The 15,665-nt window shown below is 39.0% G+C and overlaps 1 protein-coding gene across 1 annotated transcript in view; it reads left to right on the top strand.

Annotated features, from left to right (window-relative positions):
• Positions 1-15,665, top strand: part of LRCH2 (leucine rich repeats and calponin homology domain containing 2) — a 77,941-nt gene that overhangs the window by 33,702 nt on the left and 28,574 nt on the right. The window contains exons 3-12 of the mRNA XM_065410790.1: positions 859-985; positions 6,612-6,717; positions 6,805-6,941; positions 8,577-8,710; positions 10,053-10,140; positions 11,071-11,182; positions 11,508-11,605; positions 11,694-11,761; positions 11,970-12,074; positions 14,867-14,944. Coding sequence (XP_065266862.1) covers positions 859-985; positions 6,612-6,717; positions 6,805-6,941; positions 8,577-8,710; positions 10,053-10,140; positions 11,071-11,182; positions 11,508-11,605; positions 11,694-11,761; positions 11,970-12,074; positions 14,867-14,944 — 1,053 coding nt within the window. The remainder of the gene's footprint in view (positions 1-858; positions 986-6,611; positions 6,718-6,804; positions 6,942-8,576; positions 8,711-10,052; positions 10,141-11,070; positions 11,183-11,507; positions 11,606-11,693; positions 11,762-11,969; positions 12,075-14,866; positions 14,945-15,665) is intronic.

Raw genomic sequence — 15,665 nt, 5'->3', positions numbered from 1 at the left:
AATGAAGACAAGCCCTAACACTAGCAAATTAGATCAATCCAGCTACGTTGCTCAGGGGTGAGAAAAATTCACCCCCCCAGAGCGACATAATTTAAGCCAATCTAAATTCACTTGTAAACAGTCTTCCATCAATCTTGGTACTGCCTCTTGGGGAGAGGAGTTACCTACACTGACAGGAGAACCTCTGCCATCAGCCTAGGTCAGTGGGTCTCAAACTTTTTTACTGGCGACCCCTTTCACAGAGCAAGCCTCTGAGTGTGACCCCCCAATAAATTAAACACACTTTTTAATATATTTAACACCATTGTAAATGCTGGAGGCAAGCAGCATTTAGGATGGAGGTTGACAACTCGCGACTCCCCCATGTAATAACCTCGCGAGCACCCGCAGTTTGAGAACCCCTGGCCTAGATAATATCTACTCTAAAGTGCAGCTGTTCTGCTGTAGCTTTTCAAGTGTAGACAAGCCCAGAGATTCAATTTACAAGTCAATGGGTTTGCTTATTTTGTCTTGTTTATCTTTAGTCCATTTCACTTGACATTACTTGTACAGGCTGGTCTGCCAAGACGTTGAAATGTTTTTATAATTGCATCTTGTTCCCTAGATTTACATCATATTATTGGAAGACTAAATTATTACACTAGAGCGCTATTGTATTCAAATTGAATGGGGACATGGAATTTATTTGGCTAAGGCAGGCTTTTTTCATGTAAGTGATTCACACTGGGGGACAGCTAAACTTTGAATGAGGGGTATTGCTGTGTACTTTAATACCTGTTGGAACAGAGAGAATGTTTTCTTGGAATTCACACAAGCTTCAAGAGACTATCTCAGTGTAATCTTTTTTTCCCTTTTTAGTCGAAATCTTTTAGCAACATTGCCAAAATACCTGTTTGACCTGCCACTTAAAGTTTTGGTTGTCAGTAATAATAAGCTGGTATCCCTTCCAGAAGAAATTGGAAAGTTAAGAGACCTGATGGAGTTGGTGAGTATAATTGTGTACACCAGTGTTCAGTGTATTTACAGTATAGATACTTTTTTACCGCACTAATCAGTTATCATTTGATATTACTACCACTACTAGTAGTTTATGATGGTAGTGCAAAGGGCTGACTAAGAGTGGGGCCCCGTAGTGCTAAGCACTGTACAGAGTAGAAGGCAGTCCCTGCTGTAAAGAGCTTACAGCATAAAGACACCCATCTGGTCAGGGAAGGGGATATAAGACAAAAGCAGAGTGAACAATATGACGGCAGCAAACGTCATGTTGTTGCCTGTATTTTTTTGGTGGGGGTGGAGGGAGGGAATTACGTAGGAGATAAGCTAACAGGGAAGGGGGAAGTGAGGGGGATGGAGAGGATTGGCGCTAACAGCTGATTGGCACAGGGCAAAGAAAGACAAGTCAAAACTGTGCGAAGTTCTCTGACGGTATGTTTACACAGTGCTTTGAAGCCAGGGGAGCAAGTCTCCCAGCCCAGGTTGACAGACTTGAGCTAGCAGGGCTAGTGCTAGCATTCTAAAAACAGCTGTGTATACCGCTCTTTGAAGTTGTGGCTTGGGTTGGAGCTTGGGGCCTGAAGCCTCGGGGAGGGGGTGATCTGTTTACTTGGGCTGGGAGGCTTGGTCTTGTGGGTTTCCAAAACTCTGTGTAGATCTACCCGAAATGTCCAGAGCTCCCTACTTTGGCTCCTTGTGCTCCTACTGGCTGGAGTCCGACTGGTTCCCCACTGTAGTTTTTCCCAAAGGCCATGTGGCAGGGACAAGCTAAGGAACCTCCTGGATCCTAATCCCTCCAGGTTATGGGGAGTCTCTCCTATACAGTTCTGGGTCCACATTGATGCAGAATGCCAACTTAATTATTGCATGGTCAGTGTCTGATAGCATGTTACAAAAGTACAGTATATTGCAGAACTCAAAGTACATTTACCGAGTTATTAACAATTTAGAATAACTAAACATTGAAATATGTAAGTAATCAAACTTTCTCTTAATACATTGACATGAAAGACAGATCTGGGAAACCTCTATTTATTGAATATGGTTTCTCAGTTTAATATGTAGTAACAAGTAAATTATGAAGGAATGTAGCCTCACTTACTATAAAATGAAATTGGGTCTTTTAACTTAATTTTCGCTGTAGTTCACCTGTAACAGATATGCTTAGTTTTGTGATAAGTCTAGAACATTGCACTCACACCTGTAATGAAACATGAGCATATTCCAGGTCCCAGTTTTTTCATTTGAAAAGTCAGAAATAAAGATTTAACTCAGTTTCCTTTGTGAAATATGTTAGTGAAATGAATGCCCATTATTTATCCTGTTCCTTTCTCTTGTGGGTCTGTACTATACCTTCTGTGTGGGTAAAGAAACATTTTTTGGGGGTGGGGAGGGGAGGAGAGAAGAATACTAAATTTTGATCAGCTAGTCAATGTATTTGAAAGTACCTTATCAAGGTATCTTTCATATGTTTAAAATGTGTTTACTCACTGTTTAAAGCCCCTTGAATCTGACATCTTTACCATTTGAAAATGGGATAAATGTTTTTACTATTGGGTATTTTACAGGGGTTTCATAAAGTTCATCTTCAAAAGCCAAGTAAGAATTAATTGCCAAGTAATAATTAATGTGAGGAGGCAATCTGGTATTAAGCAAGGATTAGTTTTTTGCAGTCTGTCTACAATTGCACCCAGAATGGAGTCTGAGTGTACTAATGGCTGTATAATAACTTGATAGAACAATGAGGACCTAGGCTAGATCTGGTGACTTGTCAGTGTTGAGGTGCACTATTATCTCACTGCACATTGTAAACACCTGCCCCCCATTTCTGTAGAAATTCAGACTCAGTGCCTTTGGTAATATAATTGTGTATGCTCTTCTTGTCACTTCTGCAACATTTAAAATGTTCTTTCTTATACTGTATATATGTAGAACTTGAACATTCTGGCTTTTTAAAATTACAGATCCATGGGATCACTCACTGACAGAAATCTAGACCTGCAGTGCTCTGTATATGTGCATGTAAAATATTGCCAGAAATAAAAAATCCACCACAAGGTGTAAAATGAGATCTTGAATATTAAATATAGCTCCTGTATGTAGGTTTGTGCTCTGCTGCCTTTACTGTAGTGGTTTTCAAGCACACTGCCAGCTGTACACAACATGAAGGTGTTTTTAATCCTGGTGCTTAAATACCCTTTCATGTCCATTTCCACTATTGTTTGATATCTGCATTAGAGATAACATCTCTAGCCCGTCAAGTAGGCATGCTGTCTTTATTCTAAAGACTCAAAGCAACAGTTGCCAACCAAGAATATTGAGATGAGTATTTTTAAAAATATTAACCATTCCAGCTCTATTTTTGTCCCTTAAAAAAAATATTTTCACTTTAATTAATTAATAAATAAATTAAAAAATAAATAAATGTGTACGTCACCACTCTGCATTATAATTATCAAGAAAATTCAACAGATTAAAAAGCATTTGTTGCCACAAATAAAACTGAAGTGTAAATTTTTAATGTTTTTATCACCCTTCCTTATTTACTTCATGGACTTGGAATAGAAAACTCTGTTAAACTATTATTTAAGTGTACTGAAAACTGGTTAACAATCCACGTTGAACATTTAAGACTGGTAGGCAACCCAGGTAGTCAAATGGACTCTGGAGAGAGATGTTGGGAAGGAATTCTGTCCTAAAGTAGGAAGGCGGAAGAGAGAGAATGGGCACACGTACGCAGGAGTGGAGTCACTTGTCCCACCGCCTGAGCAGGGGAGCTGCACAGGAGAAAAGCTGGATTTATGTCTCGGGACCTACCCTTTAAAATGAACATCCAGTTTTCATCTGCAGAATTGGGTAGTTAGACATGTAAGTGTTATCATTGCACACATGAATCACACCTGGAAAACTGGAGCTAGAGGTCTCTCTTGTTGAACCAGTGTTCAGCCAGGTTAGAAATAAGTTTTTAGGTCTTCTCCATATTTTATTAAAGCTTATGCTAAAATTATCTAAAACACTGGTTAATAAAGAAGTTTCTATTCATCAGAGTATAATGTTAAATTGTCCAAAAGTAGCAAGTTTGATTTAAAAAGTCATAAAATGAATATAATACATAATCTGCAATATCTCAAATTAGGGTTAATAAATTTAGCAGTACATTTTAAATATCAGTATCCAAATACTCAGATACATCACTCATGGAAAGTTATACTAAGAGTAGCTTGTGGAAAATATAATGAGTGTAGATTGTCCCTCAATAATTGAAAATGTAAAGTAGGTTGTCCATGAATAAATACGGTCCACCAGAGAAGAATTTCAGCTACTCTCCTGTCTTTGCTTCTCATTGGCACTGTAGCTCATTTCTCCTGGTATTACCAATGTCTGGTGATATGTTCTAGTCTAAATAAATGTCTCTTGATCACCTGATGGTGTCTGATGCTGTGAGTTACTGCTTTAGCCGGGCACTGAGCTGACTGATTCCACATTCTAGTAGCACTCGCTTGTTTACAGGATCCCGGGTGCCCCAGGCTCCCACAATCAGTCCATGTGTTTGAACCTTGTAACCCCTGGCCCTCAAAGCATCAGCCGGGGGGTGTATTTCTCCAGCTTTCGAGCTCTGGCACCACAGAAGGTCAGGGTTCTGTTCTCAAAAGGAACTGTCATCCACCATGACGACCACCTTCTGTTCCTCATTAGTAATGACTATGTCCAGTCGCAGTTGATTCTCTGTTCCAAGGACGGTGGAGTTCACAGCAACCTTTGCCACGGTTGGTAGAATGGCCTTGATTAGGTGGTCTTGGATAGTGGTGTGGCGCAGCTGGCAGGCTTTGAAGTTGGGTTTGCAGCTGCACAAGATGTGGGGTAATGTCTCGTTAGCACAGTCAAACTTTCTGCATTGATTGTCCCAATGACTCCGTTCAGCAGGATGCAATTGAGCCAAGCCCTGTTGATGAATTTCCAGTCGGCAAATCAGGTGAAGCTGTCCCTGGGGAGGAAGTGGTTGCTGGCATCCCACTTGCTTGTCACCTCAAAAGCCTTGACCTGGTCCAACTTCCATCTCAGGTTTTCCACTTACTGTCAACGGATGGCATCGTTCAGTGTCCTCTTGAGTATGGTCCTTGCTGTCGGAGTAATGACTGTGTGCTCGATGTTCTTGACCTGTGGCCCCAAGACTCCCAGCTCCTGATGTTCCTCATACCATGTCCAGAGGCAGCCAATAAGCTGCTGCAGCCATCGTGTAGCATTGTGGGTATAAGTCCAAAGTGAAGCAGTGTCTCCCCAGTCTGTTCCAAATTCGCCTTCCAGGGAGCCACTCAAGTACGTGGCGACGTCTTGGCTGGAAGGGGCCCTAGCTATTCGCTTCCTGCTGACATCACGCACAGCACTGGCTGCAGTGCTCCTCACCATAGTGTCCTGGTATGTCAAAAGACAGAATGTGCAAGTGATCACCACAGTGTTGCCTAGATCACCATTCAAAGGATGTTGACACTACCCTGCCTATGCAAGATGTCCACCAGTTCATTATTGGCCCTCTGGGGAAGGTACATCCACTTCTTCACCACCTGCCTTATGGTGTTGTCCGCCTTGTTGAGAGTTACCTTCCCACGCTTACATGAATGCCTAAACAAACATTAATTTAGTCTTGCAACACCTGTGAGAAGTAGGTGTAAACTCTGCTTATTCACTGTGACTGAACCACAGAGGTTTAATGAGTCTGCAGCAGCCTTTGTGAGACCAGAATGATATTTTTTTTCTGAGGCAGTAGAGCAGCAGGTTCCCAAACTTTTTGCTAGCACAACCCTATCTTAATGAAGTATTTCCTGCTGGGACCACAGACAGCATGGAGGATGCCATTTTATAGAGCAAAATGGCATCTTCTGCACAGCGTGACCTCGCACGCTCCGTATGTGTGAAGTCATGCCGCATGGAGGATGCTCTACAAAATGGCACCCTCTGCAAAGTGTGACCTTGTATGTCTGGTGCGTGTGAGGTCACACTATGCAGAGGATGCCATTTTGTAGAGTGAAATGGTGTACTCCATGCATCGTGACCTTGCACTCGCTGTACATGCAAGGTTATGCTGTGTGGCACAAAATGGCATTTTCCACACACTAGGGATTGCCGTCATCCCCTCTGCTGATGGTGTGACCCCATTTGGTGTTGCAACCCACAGTTTCGGAACCGCTACAGTAGAGGCTCATCATTTTAGATCCAGTGGTCTCAGGTGATTGTGTAACATAGGGAAGAAGAAAAATTATTATCCCCATTTTGCAGAGGTACAGAATGTAAGTGAGCTGTCTGCAGTTACACAAAAGACAGATGGGAATCAAATCCAGATCTCCTGATTGGGTCCAGTGCAAATCTCAAGGTGGCCTTTCCTTGTCCATTGGATTAGACTCCTTGATTGGACTCCCACACTACCAAATGTTGCTGCAGATTGGGAAAGACTCTCCTGAGAGCTGGGTTATAGCAGCTCTCAATTTGGTAAGAAAAGGGGGAAAAAGAAATGAGGATATCGTTCTTTAAAACGTGTTTTTGTAATAGCTTTCACTGAAATTTTTCCTTTGTTTAATTTCAATCGAGCTATTCAGCTCATTGACTCATTATCTTTTACTTAGGATATCAGCTGCAATGAGATTCAGGTCCTTCCCCAGCAAATAGGAAAACTCCAGTCACTTAGAGAATTAAACATTAGAAGAAATAATCTCCAGGTGTTGCCAGATGGTAAGCTGCTCACCATCCTCGTGTTGAAATAGGTCAATTACACAAAACATTAGGGTGTCTGATTTTGTTTTCTTTCCCCCTTAACAGAATTGGGAGACCTTCCCTTGGTAAAGCTGGATTTTTCTTGTAATAAAATTACAGAGATCCCAATTTGTTACAGGAAATTACGTCATTTACAAGTAATAATTTTAGATAACAATCCAATGCAGATACCACCGGCACAGGTTAGTATAAAAAACTTCCATTTTCTCAACTTTTCCAGGATTTTAAGAAAGAGTGAGATGTGTTAGGTTAATTACCAACCAACTGGCAGTGGCACAAGGAAATATCATAAGGGCATTTCTTGACCCATAATCCTTTGCTCAAAACATTATTTTGTAGTTTAGTCATTCATCCCACCTTTTACATTAGTTAATCTGGAGGCCAGACTAGATAATTGTAATAGTCCATTCTATCCTTTAATTAAAAAATAAATAAAACAACCTATGAATAAACCTCTGAAAATCAGGCTAATGCTGATTATATTATGGGGTAGTCTGATAAATTGTCATGAACATCCAAAGATTTAACCCAGGAGAAAAATTGTAGGTGTGAATGTTAGGGTCAGTCGTCTTTCTCCCACACACAGCCATCTTCCTTTCTCTGCATCCATGTTTCTGCTTGTTCTTTCCACCTGCTTTCTGTTACTGATCTTTTCCTCAACCCAGCTCTATAGAGACATAATGAGCAAGGTCCACCCCCAAAATGTCTTAAAAATCAGTTTAATCTAATCTGAAACTACAAACAATATCCTGCACTAGTCATAATTGCATGGTAATTGTATTAGTTATTGAATAACGTCATTACAGGGTGGATTAAAGGCACCCAAACAGCGGTATCTTTGCATTTCCATACCTTAACATCTTTGGATTTCTTTCAAGTTTAATTCTAATATTCCTGGGCTTGTGATGCTTGTTTTGGAGATAATTGCTACATCCCTGTAACTTTTTTTTTTACCGTTAAATTACTGATACGTACACAACCTTGACTCCAGGTCAGCTTAGTTTTTATCTGGGTATTACATAGTACTTGTTTTTTCCCTTACTGACATTTGAAAATAATCATAAAATTTACTTTAATACAGTTGTATGAGTTGTACTTATTAGAAACATCTTTGACATAAGAAAATTAATGTTGGAGTTTAATTTTGTTTGTTTATAACCCGTATACTGGCTTAGTTTGATATGTATTATGAGTTTCATACAGCATGTATCAGAAATGTCCAAACTCAGCTCCTTTCCTCCCTGATCCCTGAGATGTCTTATTTACCTTTGTTGCGGCTTCAGCCACCCTGATACCTTTCCCTCTGATTGGTATTCAGATGCTTCTGTGTCTGATGTATGCAGTGTTGTTGTAGCCATGTTGCTCCCAGAATATTAGTGACAAGGTGGTTGAGGTAATACCTCTTACTGGACCAGCTTCTGTTGGTGAGAGAGACAAGCTTTCGAGCTTACACAGCTCAAAAGTTTGTCTCTCACCAAGAGAAGTTGGTCCAATAAGACATATCACGTCACCCACCTTGTCTCTGTGCCTGATGTCATTCAGACCACGGGCAGCCTTCTCTGCTGACCTTACTCTGCAGGCAGGCAGCCAGCCCTGGCACTTTTATGTACCCAAAGAGCAGGTCTGCTTGTCTTGGGCTTCTGGACAATTAGATTTTTTTTCCACCCCGACTGCTAAACTACTAAAGCTCCATTTTTTTTTTCATTTGAATAGTAGAAAGTAAATGAAAATAACTCTTAAATGTAGAAAGTGTCTGATGTATGATCTTATAAATATGCCATGCATCTAAATTAATTTTTTCATGTGTTTCTTAACAGATATGTTTAAAGGGCAAAGTTCACATATTTAAATTCCTCAGTATTCAAGAATGCCTCAGAATAGATAAAAAACCAGATTCCTTAGATCTTCCATCACTGGGTAAAAGAATCCCATCCCAGCCACTCACAGACAGGTATTACCTTTCTTCTTTAGAACTACTTAATGTTTGCTATGAAATAAATGTTTAGGATAATGGAGAACTACTCTCACAATAAGGTCATATAATTTTAATAGTTATATTTACTTTTAAGGCATCATTATTACAAGTTAATTGATTAACTGATTTAAAGAAGAATTATATCAATTACATTATCTCTCTTCATTCTTTTCATCTTTTGCTACAAAGCAAATAGTAATTGTACTTTTTCAAATTTTCAGTAGTAGAGTACATCAGAAATTAGAATAAAGATGGATTTTGAATGTGTGTTTTGAAATGGGCAGCTTTTCTTTTTCATACTACTACAGTACAGTCTAGTATTGAAGTTGTATTCCGCTGAGCTTGCTCAAAATAGAACTGTATTGCTAGATGGAAAGCCTGCCTTCCAATGCTGATCCAGCTGTATAAATTTATAAGGAATTATAAAATGAGCAATACCTTACAAAGTTTCAGAAAAACAAGAGAAATCAAACTGAAAAGTTCAAATGAAGTAAAAAGTGCAATGTATTTTGCTGGACTTTCTCAATTAAGATACTTCTATTAACTGCTTCAGAACTATCTGATATCAACAGTCTTTAACCAGTCTTGTTTTAGGAAACTGTATTACCTACAGAACAAGACTTTACCCTTGCCAATATACTTAAAATTTCATCCACACCCTGTGCCAGTATTTGTTGACTTGGTGCTGAATAAAAGAGAAAAGCTGTTTGCTGTGACAGGGATCTCTGGAACATTCAACCTCTGCGAGAGAAGAACGAGTTAGTTATCCAAGGGGCTTAACAAAGCATAATGGGATGAAAATGTACAAATGTGAATGTAGGCTGTATACCAGACACAATACCACACCTAAGGGCTTGTCTACACTGGGAAATAGCTGTTTTAAACTAGCTCCCAATGTGGACACTCTTATTCTGCACTGAGAGTGGATTAGCTAAACTGCGAGAAGGAACTCTTAGTGCAGAATGAGTGTCCCTGTGGGGGGGTTAGTGCAGAATATTGCACTTGAAATTCACACAGCGCCTGAATGTACTTCGGGAAACAATCCTGAATTTTTTGGGAAGTTGGACGAGATAACCCAATTGATCTTCTCAACCTTAAATTTCTATCCGATATCCTTCTTTAAAATAGCCTCTCAGCACACTAACATTTCTATAGTGGGTCTTGTGTCACAGATAGGTGTAAAAGAAAGCAATAAACCCTTTGTCCCAGCAACCATACAGATATGGGGGGAAACAGCTTGAAAATGGTGGCTTCCTTTCACTTACCATTTAGAAAAGCGATATCTTGTCTTACCTGCAATGCCTTCTCTTTGTTATAGTATGGAAGACTTTTATCCCAATAAAAATCATGGTCCTGACTCTGGCATTGGCAGTGATAATGGGGATAAAAGATTGTCTACAACTGAAGTGAGTGGTTTTTTTACTATTCACTGTATATTTTTATTTTTCTGTGTTGATAGAAGAGGGTTGAAAGGACAGTACTTTTCTTCATTTACAGAGGCAGTTTATTGTTTAGCTTGTGCATAATTTTGCTGCACTAAATTGCTTATTTCTTTGTCATTCAGATGTGCTTTGTAGAACTTGAGAAAGCTTAAATGTAATGCATATTGCAGTTAAATGAACTCAGTAAAATGTGCGACAAACTTACTGTAAACAGTGTAGTTGTAGCTGTGTTGGTCCCAGAATATTAGACAGACAGGGTGGGTGAGGTAATATCTTTTATTGGACCAATTTCTGATGGTGAAACTTGCTGTCAAGCATAGAATGATGATACTAAATATTAAAATTATTTATATGTCCCTCTGAATATTTAGCCCTAATTAGTTGCATGGTGCTCTGTCACCCTACTCCAAGTTTTTTTAAAATTGAACTCTGAACCAAATCAGTGGTGGCTTGTTTGGTCATTTTCAGATAGAAAATGCAAGATCATTTTTTAAAACAGGGAACAATTAATTTGAGAGTTGCTTTTGTTTTTCTAATCATTTCTGTTTTAATATAAGTTGAGGTATAATGTATTTTTCTTTGCATTGGCTGTTGTTTATTAATGGGGACTATTGATTGACATATTAGCCATATTATCAACAACATTTAAAAACTATAAGGGAATTGGGGTTTTTATCCTATTTTTCCAATAGCTTGCTTATGTAGCTGTATGAATCTTTGTGTAATCAACTACAGTTTGAGTAACAGCAGTACTAAAATTGAATATGGTAAAATTATAAAACTGGGACTAAGGGAAGATTTAAGTCTAGGCTAAAAAATGTACTTGCAAATTCATCTGAAGCATAATTAGATTGTTCGTAGGAAACATGTTTTAATTCTGATTATTCTTTGCAGCCATCTGATGATGACACAATCAGCCTTCACTCTCAGGTATCAGAATCGACGAGGGAACAGATGTTAAGGAATGACAATCATTTAATAGGAAGTAAATTTGACTCACATAAAGGTAATGCCTAATCTTTTTAGTACACAGAAACACTCTATTGTTTAAGGTGCAGATAATTTTCGTTAAGCACTGCACAAGATTATGTGATGGTGTATTAGATCTGTGCATTTACACTCAAGCAACATGGTAATAAAATTATAAATATAAGATCAACAAACATACAACAAAGAAAAAGCCATCTCTTGAAAATCTGGTCTAGATATATAGCAAGAGCTCACTGTATTAGTTATATTTGACTTTGTCACAAGTACCTCTTAGGAATAACGTTAGGTTGAGAGAACTGTTTAACATTTTCTTTTTTTCAAACTCGATCAATCATCCCTAGACCAGGAGGTGTATGATTACATTGACCCTAACACAGAAGATGCAGCTATTCCTGAACAAGGAGATGTACAAATGGGACCGTTTGTCTCTTATGTTAAGGTAACGTAACTTAATAAGTGGAAAACATTAGATGACACATCTTGATCATTAATGTCTAAACTCTTAATTTTTTTTCATTCTGTATAAGGAACGAGGAAAACCCCCTGAGAAATCGCAGCAAATAGAAGGGAATGATGAGTGGGGAGATGAAAAAAGGTAGGCCTTATAAACATCTCTTGAGAAGTCAATATTTCCAAAGCAGAGTTCTGCGATAGTGGGTACAAGCACCTGCGGTTGGGCAGAAGATCAACTTTTAGGAAGAGTTTTTTGCTGTCAAGTAACACGATCATTTGCTTAAAAAAACAAGTCCCCAAACATGCCTGCCTTTCCCTAACCTGCTGAACAGAAAACGTTCATCTTTCAGGCTTCAGAGAGAGCCGCTCGTGGCAGAGGAAGATGATGAATTGAAAGAAGTGACTGACTTGAGAAGAATAGCAGCTCAGCTACTGCAACAAGAGCAGAAAAACAGGTCAGACGAAATCCCAATACAGTAAATGTGGCTCCCAACTTGTCTGACCGGTTTGGTTTCCATTTCAGTTGTCGGGTTAAAACTCTTGTTTGTTTGTTTGATAGCTTTGAGGATAGACTTGTGCAACTAAAGACATTAAACAGCCAAACAAATTCATACCAAATGTTTAGGGGGGGGTGTCTCATGCCTGTTTTCATAAAATTGCTAGACAGAGAAGCAACAGTGTCCAGCTGTAACCTGTATATTGTGATAGATAGCAATTCATGATGATTTTTTTCATTGCTCATCTAGTGGAACGGAGAGCAGGAAATCCATTTGATGTGAACATTTTATGTTTCATAATGTTAAGCTAGTCATTGATTATCTGATCAGGTGTTTAACACTGGCACTTTTCAAAGTGAGACACTCATGTAAAAATGATGGAAATTAGTAATGACAAATTCTTGGCATTATTGCTGATGTGCTAAAATGCTCTAAGCGTAGATTATAAATGACCATTTAGCACCATGTACTGCTTCTGTGTGGTTGGTTATTTTTACAGAATATGAAGTTTTCAGTGAATGCAGGATACCAGATTTTAGAGGGTAACCCCTCCATTCAGACTACCAAGATATAACATTTTGCTAAAGGATGAGGAGAGAGGACCCTTGCTCAAGCATGTGTCTTTCAAATGATAAAATACACAAACAAGTTGAATAGCAGTAGTCCATCCTGGCCATCTAGCTAGCTGGCAGTTTCCAATGGGCATTGCAGAGGAAGGGGCTCTTGAGGAGGGATTTGGAGTGGGAAAGGAGAGTGGCTTTATGGACTAGTTTGGGCAGGGTATTCTATCTATATGTGTAACAAGGAAGAAAATAAAAAGGTGCTCGTGGAAGTGGAAAAACGGGTGATGGAGTGAGAAGGGGAAAGAAGGCAATATGAGAAGATACAAGAGAGGATAAGTAGGGAAGGGCTAAGTTGTTGTTGATAAGGACCAGAAGCTTGTATTTGATGTTGGGGAGAATGGAATAGAACCAGTGCAATCCTGAATGGAAGGGCTCGGAGAGGATTACTTGGGAGAGTCAATGGCACATTGGCAGATGGATTTCTGGATGTGGCATTCAGTGATGGTGAAGAAGTGGTGTTCTATAAGGAACATGGCAGAACTAAGAGGGGTTAAAGAGTATTTGTAGTAGGGGAATCTGCATGGTCCTAGGATTTCCCGCCAATGTGCTCAGCTGTGCAGGAGCAAGACTGAAGGGAAGCAGAGAGAGTGTGGCAGCAATCTAGCAAGATGACACATTCCATAATCAAATGAAGACAGTTTTCATTAGTGTCTTAGGCCTGGTCTACACTTACCCCCCAAGTCGAAGTAAGGTACGCAAATTCAGCTACGTGAATAACGTAGCTGAATTCGACATACCTTACTTCGAATTTACCGCGGTCCACACGCGGCAGGCAGGCTCCCCCGTCGACTTCGCGGTACTCCTCTCGCCGAGCTGGAGTACCGCAGTCGACGGGGATCACTTCCTGGTTCGATTTATCGCGTCCACACCAGACGCGATAAATCGAACTCGGAACTTCGATCCGCAGCCGTCGAACTACCGGGTAAGTGTAGACTAGCCCTTAAATTTCAGCATAGCAATGAGATGCTGGGGATGCTACGCATCTGTTTGTCTTAAAACATTGTGAAAGATATTAAACCCTAAAATATCCTGATATTGCAGCTGCATAGTGTCAAGCTTTAGAAATTGGCCAGACTTTATCCCCATTGAGTACTTCTTATATCACAACTAATGAATTGGTGTTAGCTGAGTTTAATATTAACTGTGTGAAAAGATAATATGAATGTTTCTATAGCTTTAATTACTTGTAATTCTATTTAAAGTATTTAGGAATGTGGACGTGTCCATAGGGAAGGGAAATATAATTAAGAAAGAGAGATAAGTAGGAAACAGTAATGTTTAGTCCTGGTTAGCTGGCAACTGGCAAAAAAAAATTAGAAAAGAAAATATTTTGAATTCTTTCTGTACTATAAAATATAAACAATATTTAAAAATTATAGTAAACATTGTTTCAATACAGTCATGTTAGTGTTTTTTTAAATGGTGATAATTATATTGGAAAAACATGTTGTAAATCTCCTTATGTCATAATTTGTTACACCAAACGTTTCCTCTGTGACCAGACTTCTAACCTAGTGCTGCTTTAAATTACTTTTGTTAAGCATAGCCGTTACTGTGCTGTATTTAGTAATTGAGTTCAGAACTCTACATTCTGCTTTGGTTGGCATTGCAATGGTTATACTTGCATGAACCTATTGATTTGCTAAGCTTTACTGCTATATCTGTGACACTTGTATTTAATATTTGTGTACATTTTTTAAAATGTGGAGACAAATTCAGCACTGATTTAAACTATACGCAGTCAGCAAAATATAGCAAGATGTAAGTTGGCCCTGATTTTTGCTCATAATTTTTTGTGACTGTATAATTCCTTGTAGTGACAGCAATAAGAATTGGAATTAGAGATTAACAGTTGAAATATTTCTGGTTTTGAATCTACAACTTTGTAAACATTTAGATCGTGCAATTTTGACCTGATCACATAGACTCCTCTAAAATTTGTGCAATCTAATAATTTCTTATTAACCTTAACTCTGATCATTTAGCATGTTTTCTTTTACTCCTGTGAAATCTATCCTCTTTTTCTTTTCTGCTTGCTATACTAATGACTTCCCTGTCCTCTCCCATCAACTTCTCCTGCTTCCTTCTTCCATCTCTGGGTTTGGTGTACATGAAATGTGAATACAGACGGAGACCATTAACCTATAGAACTTCATTCAGTGAAAAACTCTTCCAGAGGACGAGGGCTGCAGGACGTGCATCCAGGTATCTAGTGTTTGTGGAGCTTAAAACTCTGAAGATCGCATGTTAGACAAAAGCAATATTATCAAGACTTGGCTTATGCAAAATAGAACAAAGTAACTGAGTGAATTAGTATAGGATATTTAATGGCCAAAAAACTGATCACAAACTAAATTGTTATGAACACATTCAATATTGTCCAAGAGGAAGTGTGTTTGTATTTCAGAACATTAGGTAGTTTAACATTAGCTATTCAGAGGTAACTTCCAATTGTAAGCTTGACTTTTTTTTTTTCAGTCCCCACCACTGACTTCACCAGACATAAGCAACCAGCCTGAAATTTCAAATATTATATCTTGCCCTAGATAACAATTTTCTGCAAAGTTCAAGATGGAGGGAGTGGGCAACCAGTAAAAGCCACATGGGGTACAAAAAGTTCAGTATTGGGATATGAAAGGAAGAGCCATATGTAAAGATGGGATACTGCCTTGAAAGGGTCCTTCTGCCTATTGATTTTAGACTCCATCTGAATTCCTTACCCCACTTGCAAGACTCATCAAGGTCCTGTACACCTGGCATATTCTGCAGGGACTCCTGTCACTGAGCAATTGTTGATTATTTTAATCTAAGGGGACTTCCAGGTAAAAATCTTTTAACGTCCAGTTAAGGTGTCATGACACAATTTTTCACTTGACTTGGAAAATTCTTGAGAACAATGTAGTGTATTCAGGAAACACAAACATTA

This window comes from Emys orbicularis, chromosome 9 (genome assembly GCF_028017835.1).
Source record: "Emys orbicularis isolate rEmyOrb1 chromosome 9, rEmyOrb1.hap1, whole genome shotgun sequence".
Classification (NCBI taxonomy): domain Eukaryota; kingdom Metazoa; phylum Chordata; order Testudines; family Emydidae; genus Emys; species Emys orbicularis.
The sequence above is the reverse complement of the archived record's forward strand: the minus strand, read 5'-3'. Positions and strand labels throughout refer to the sequence as shown.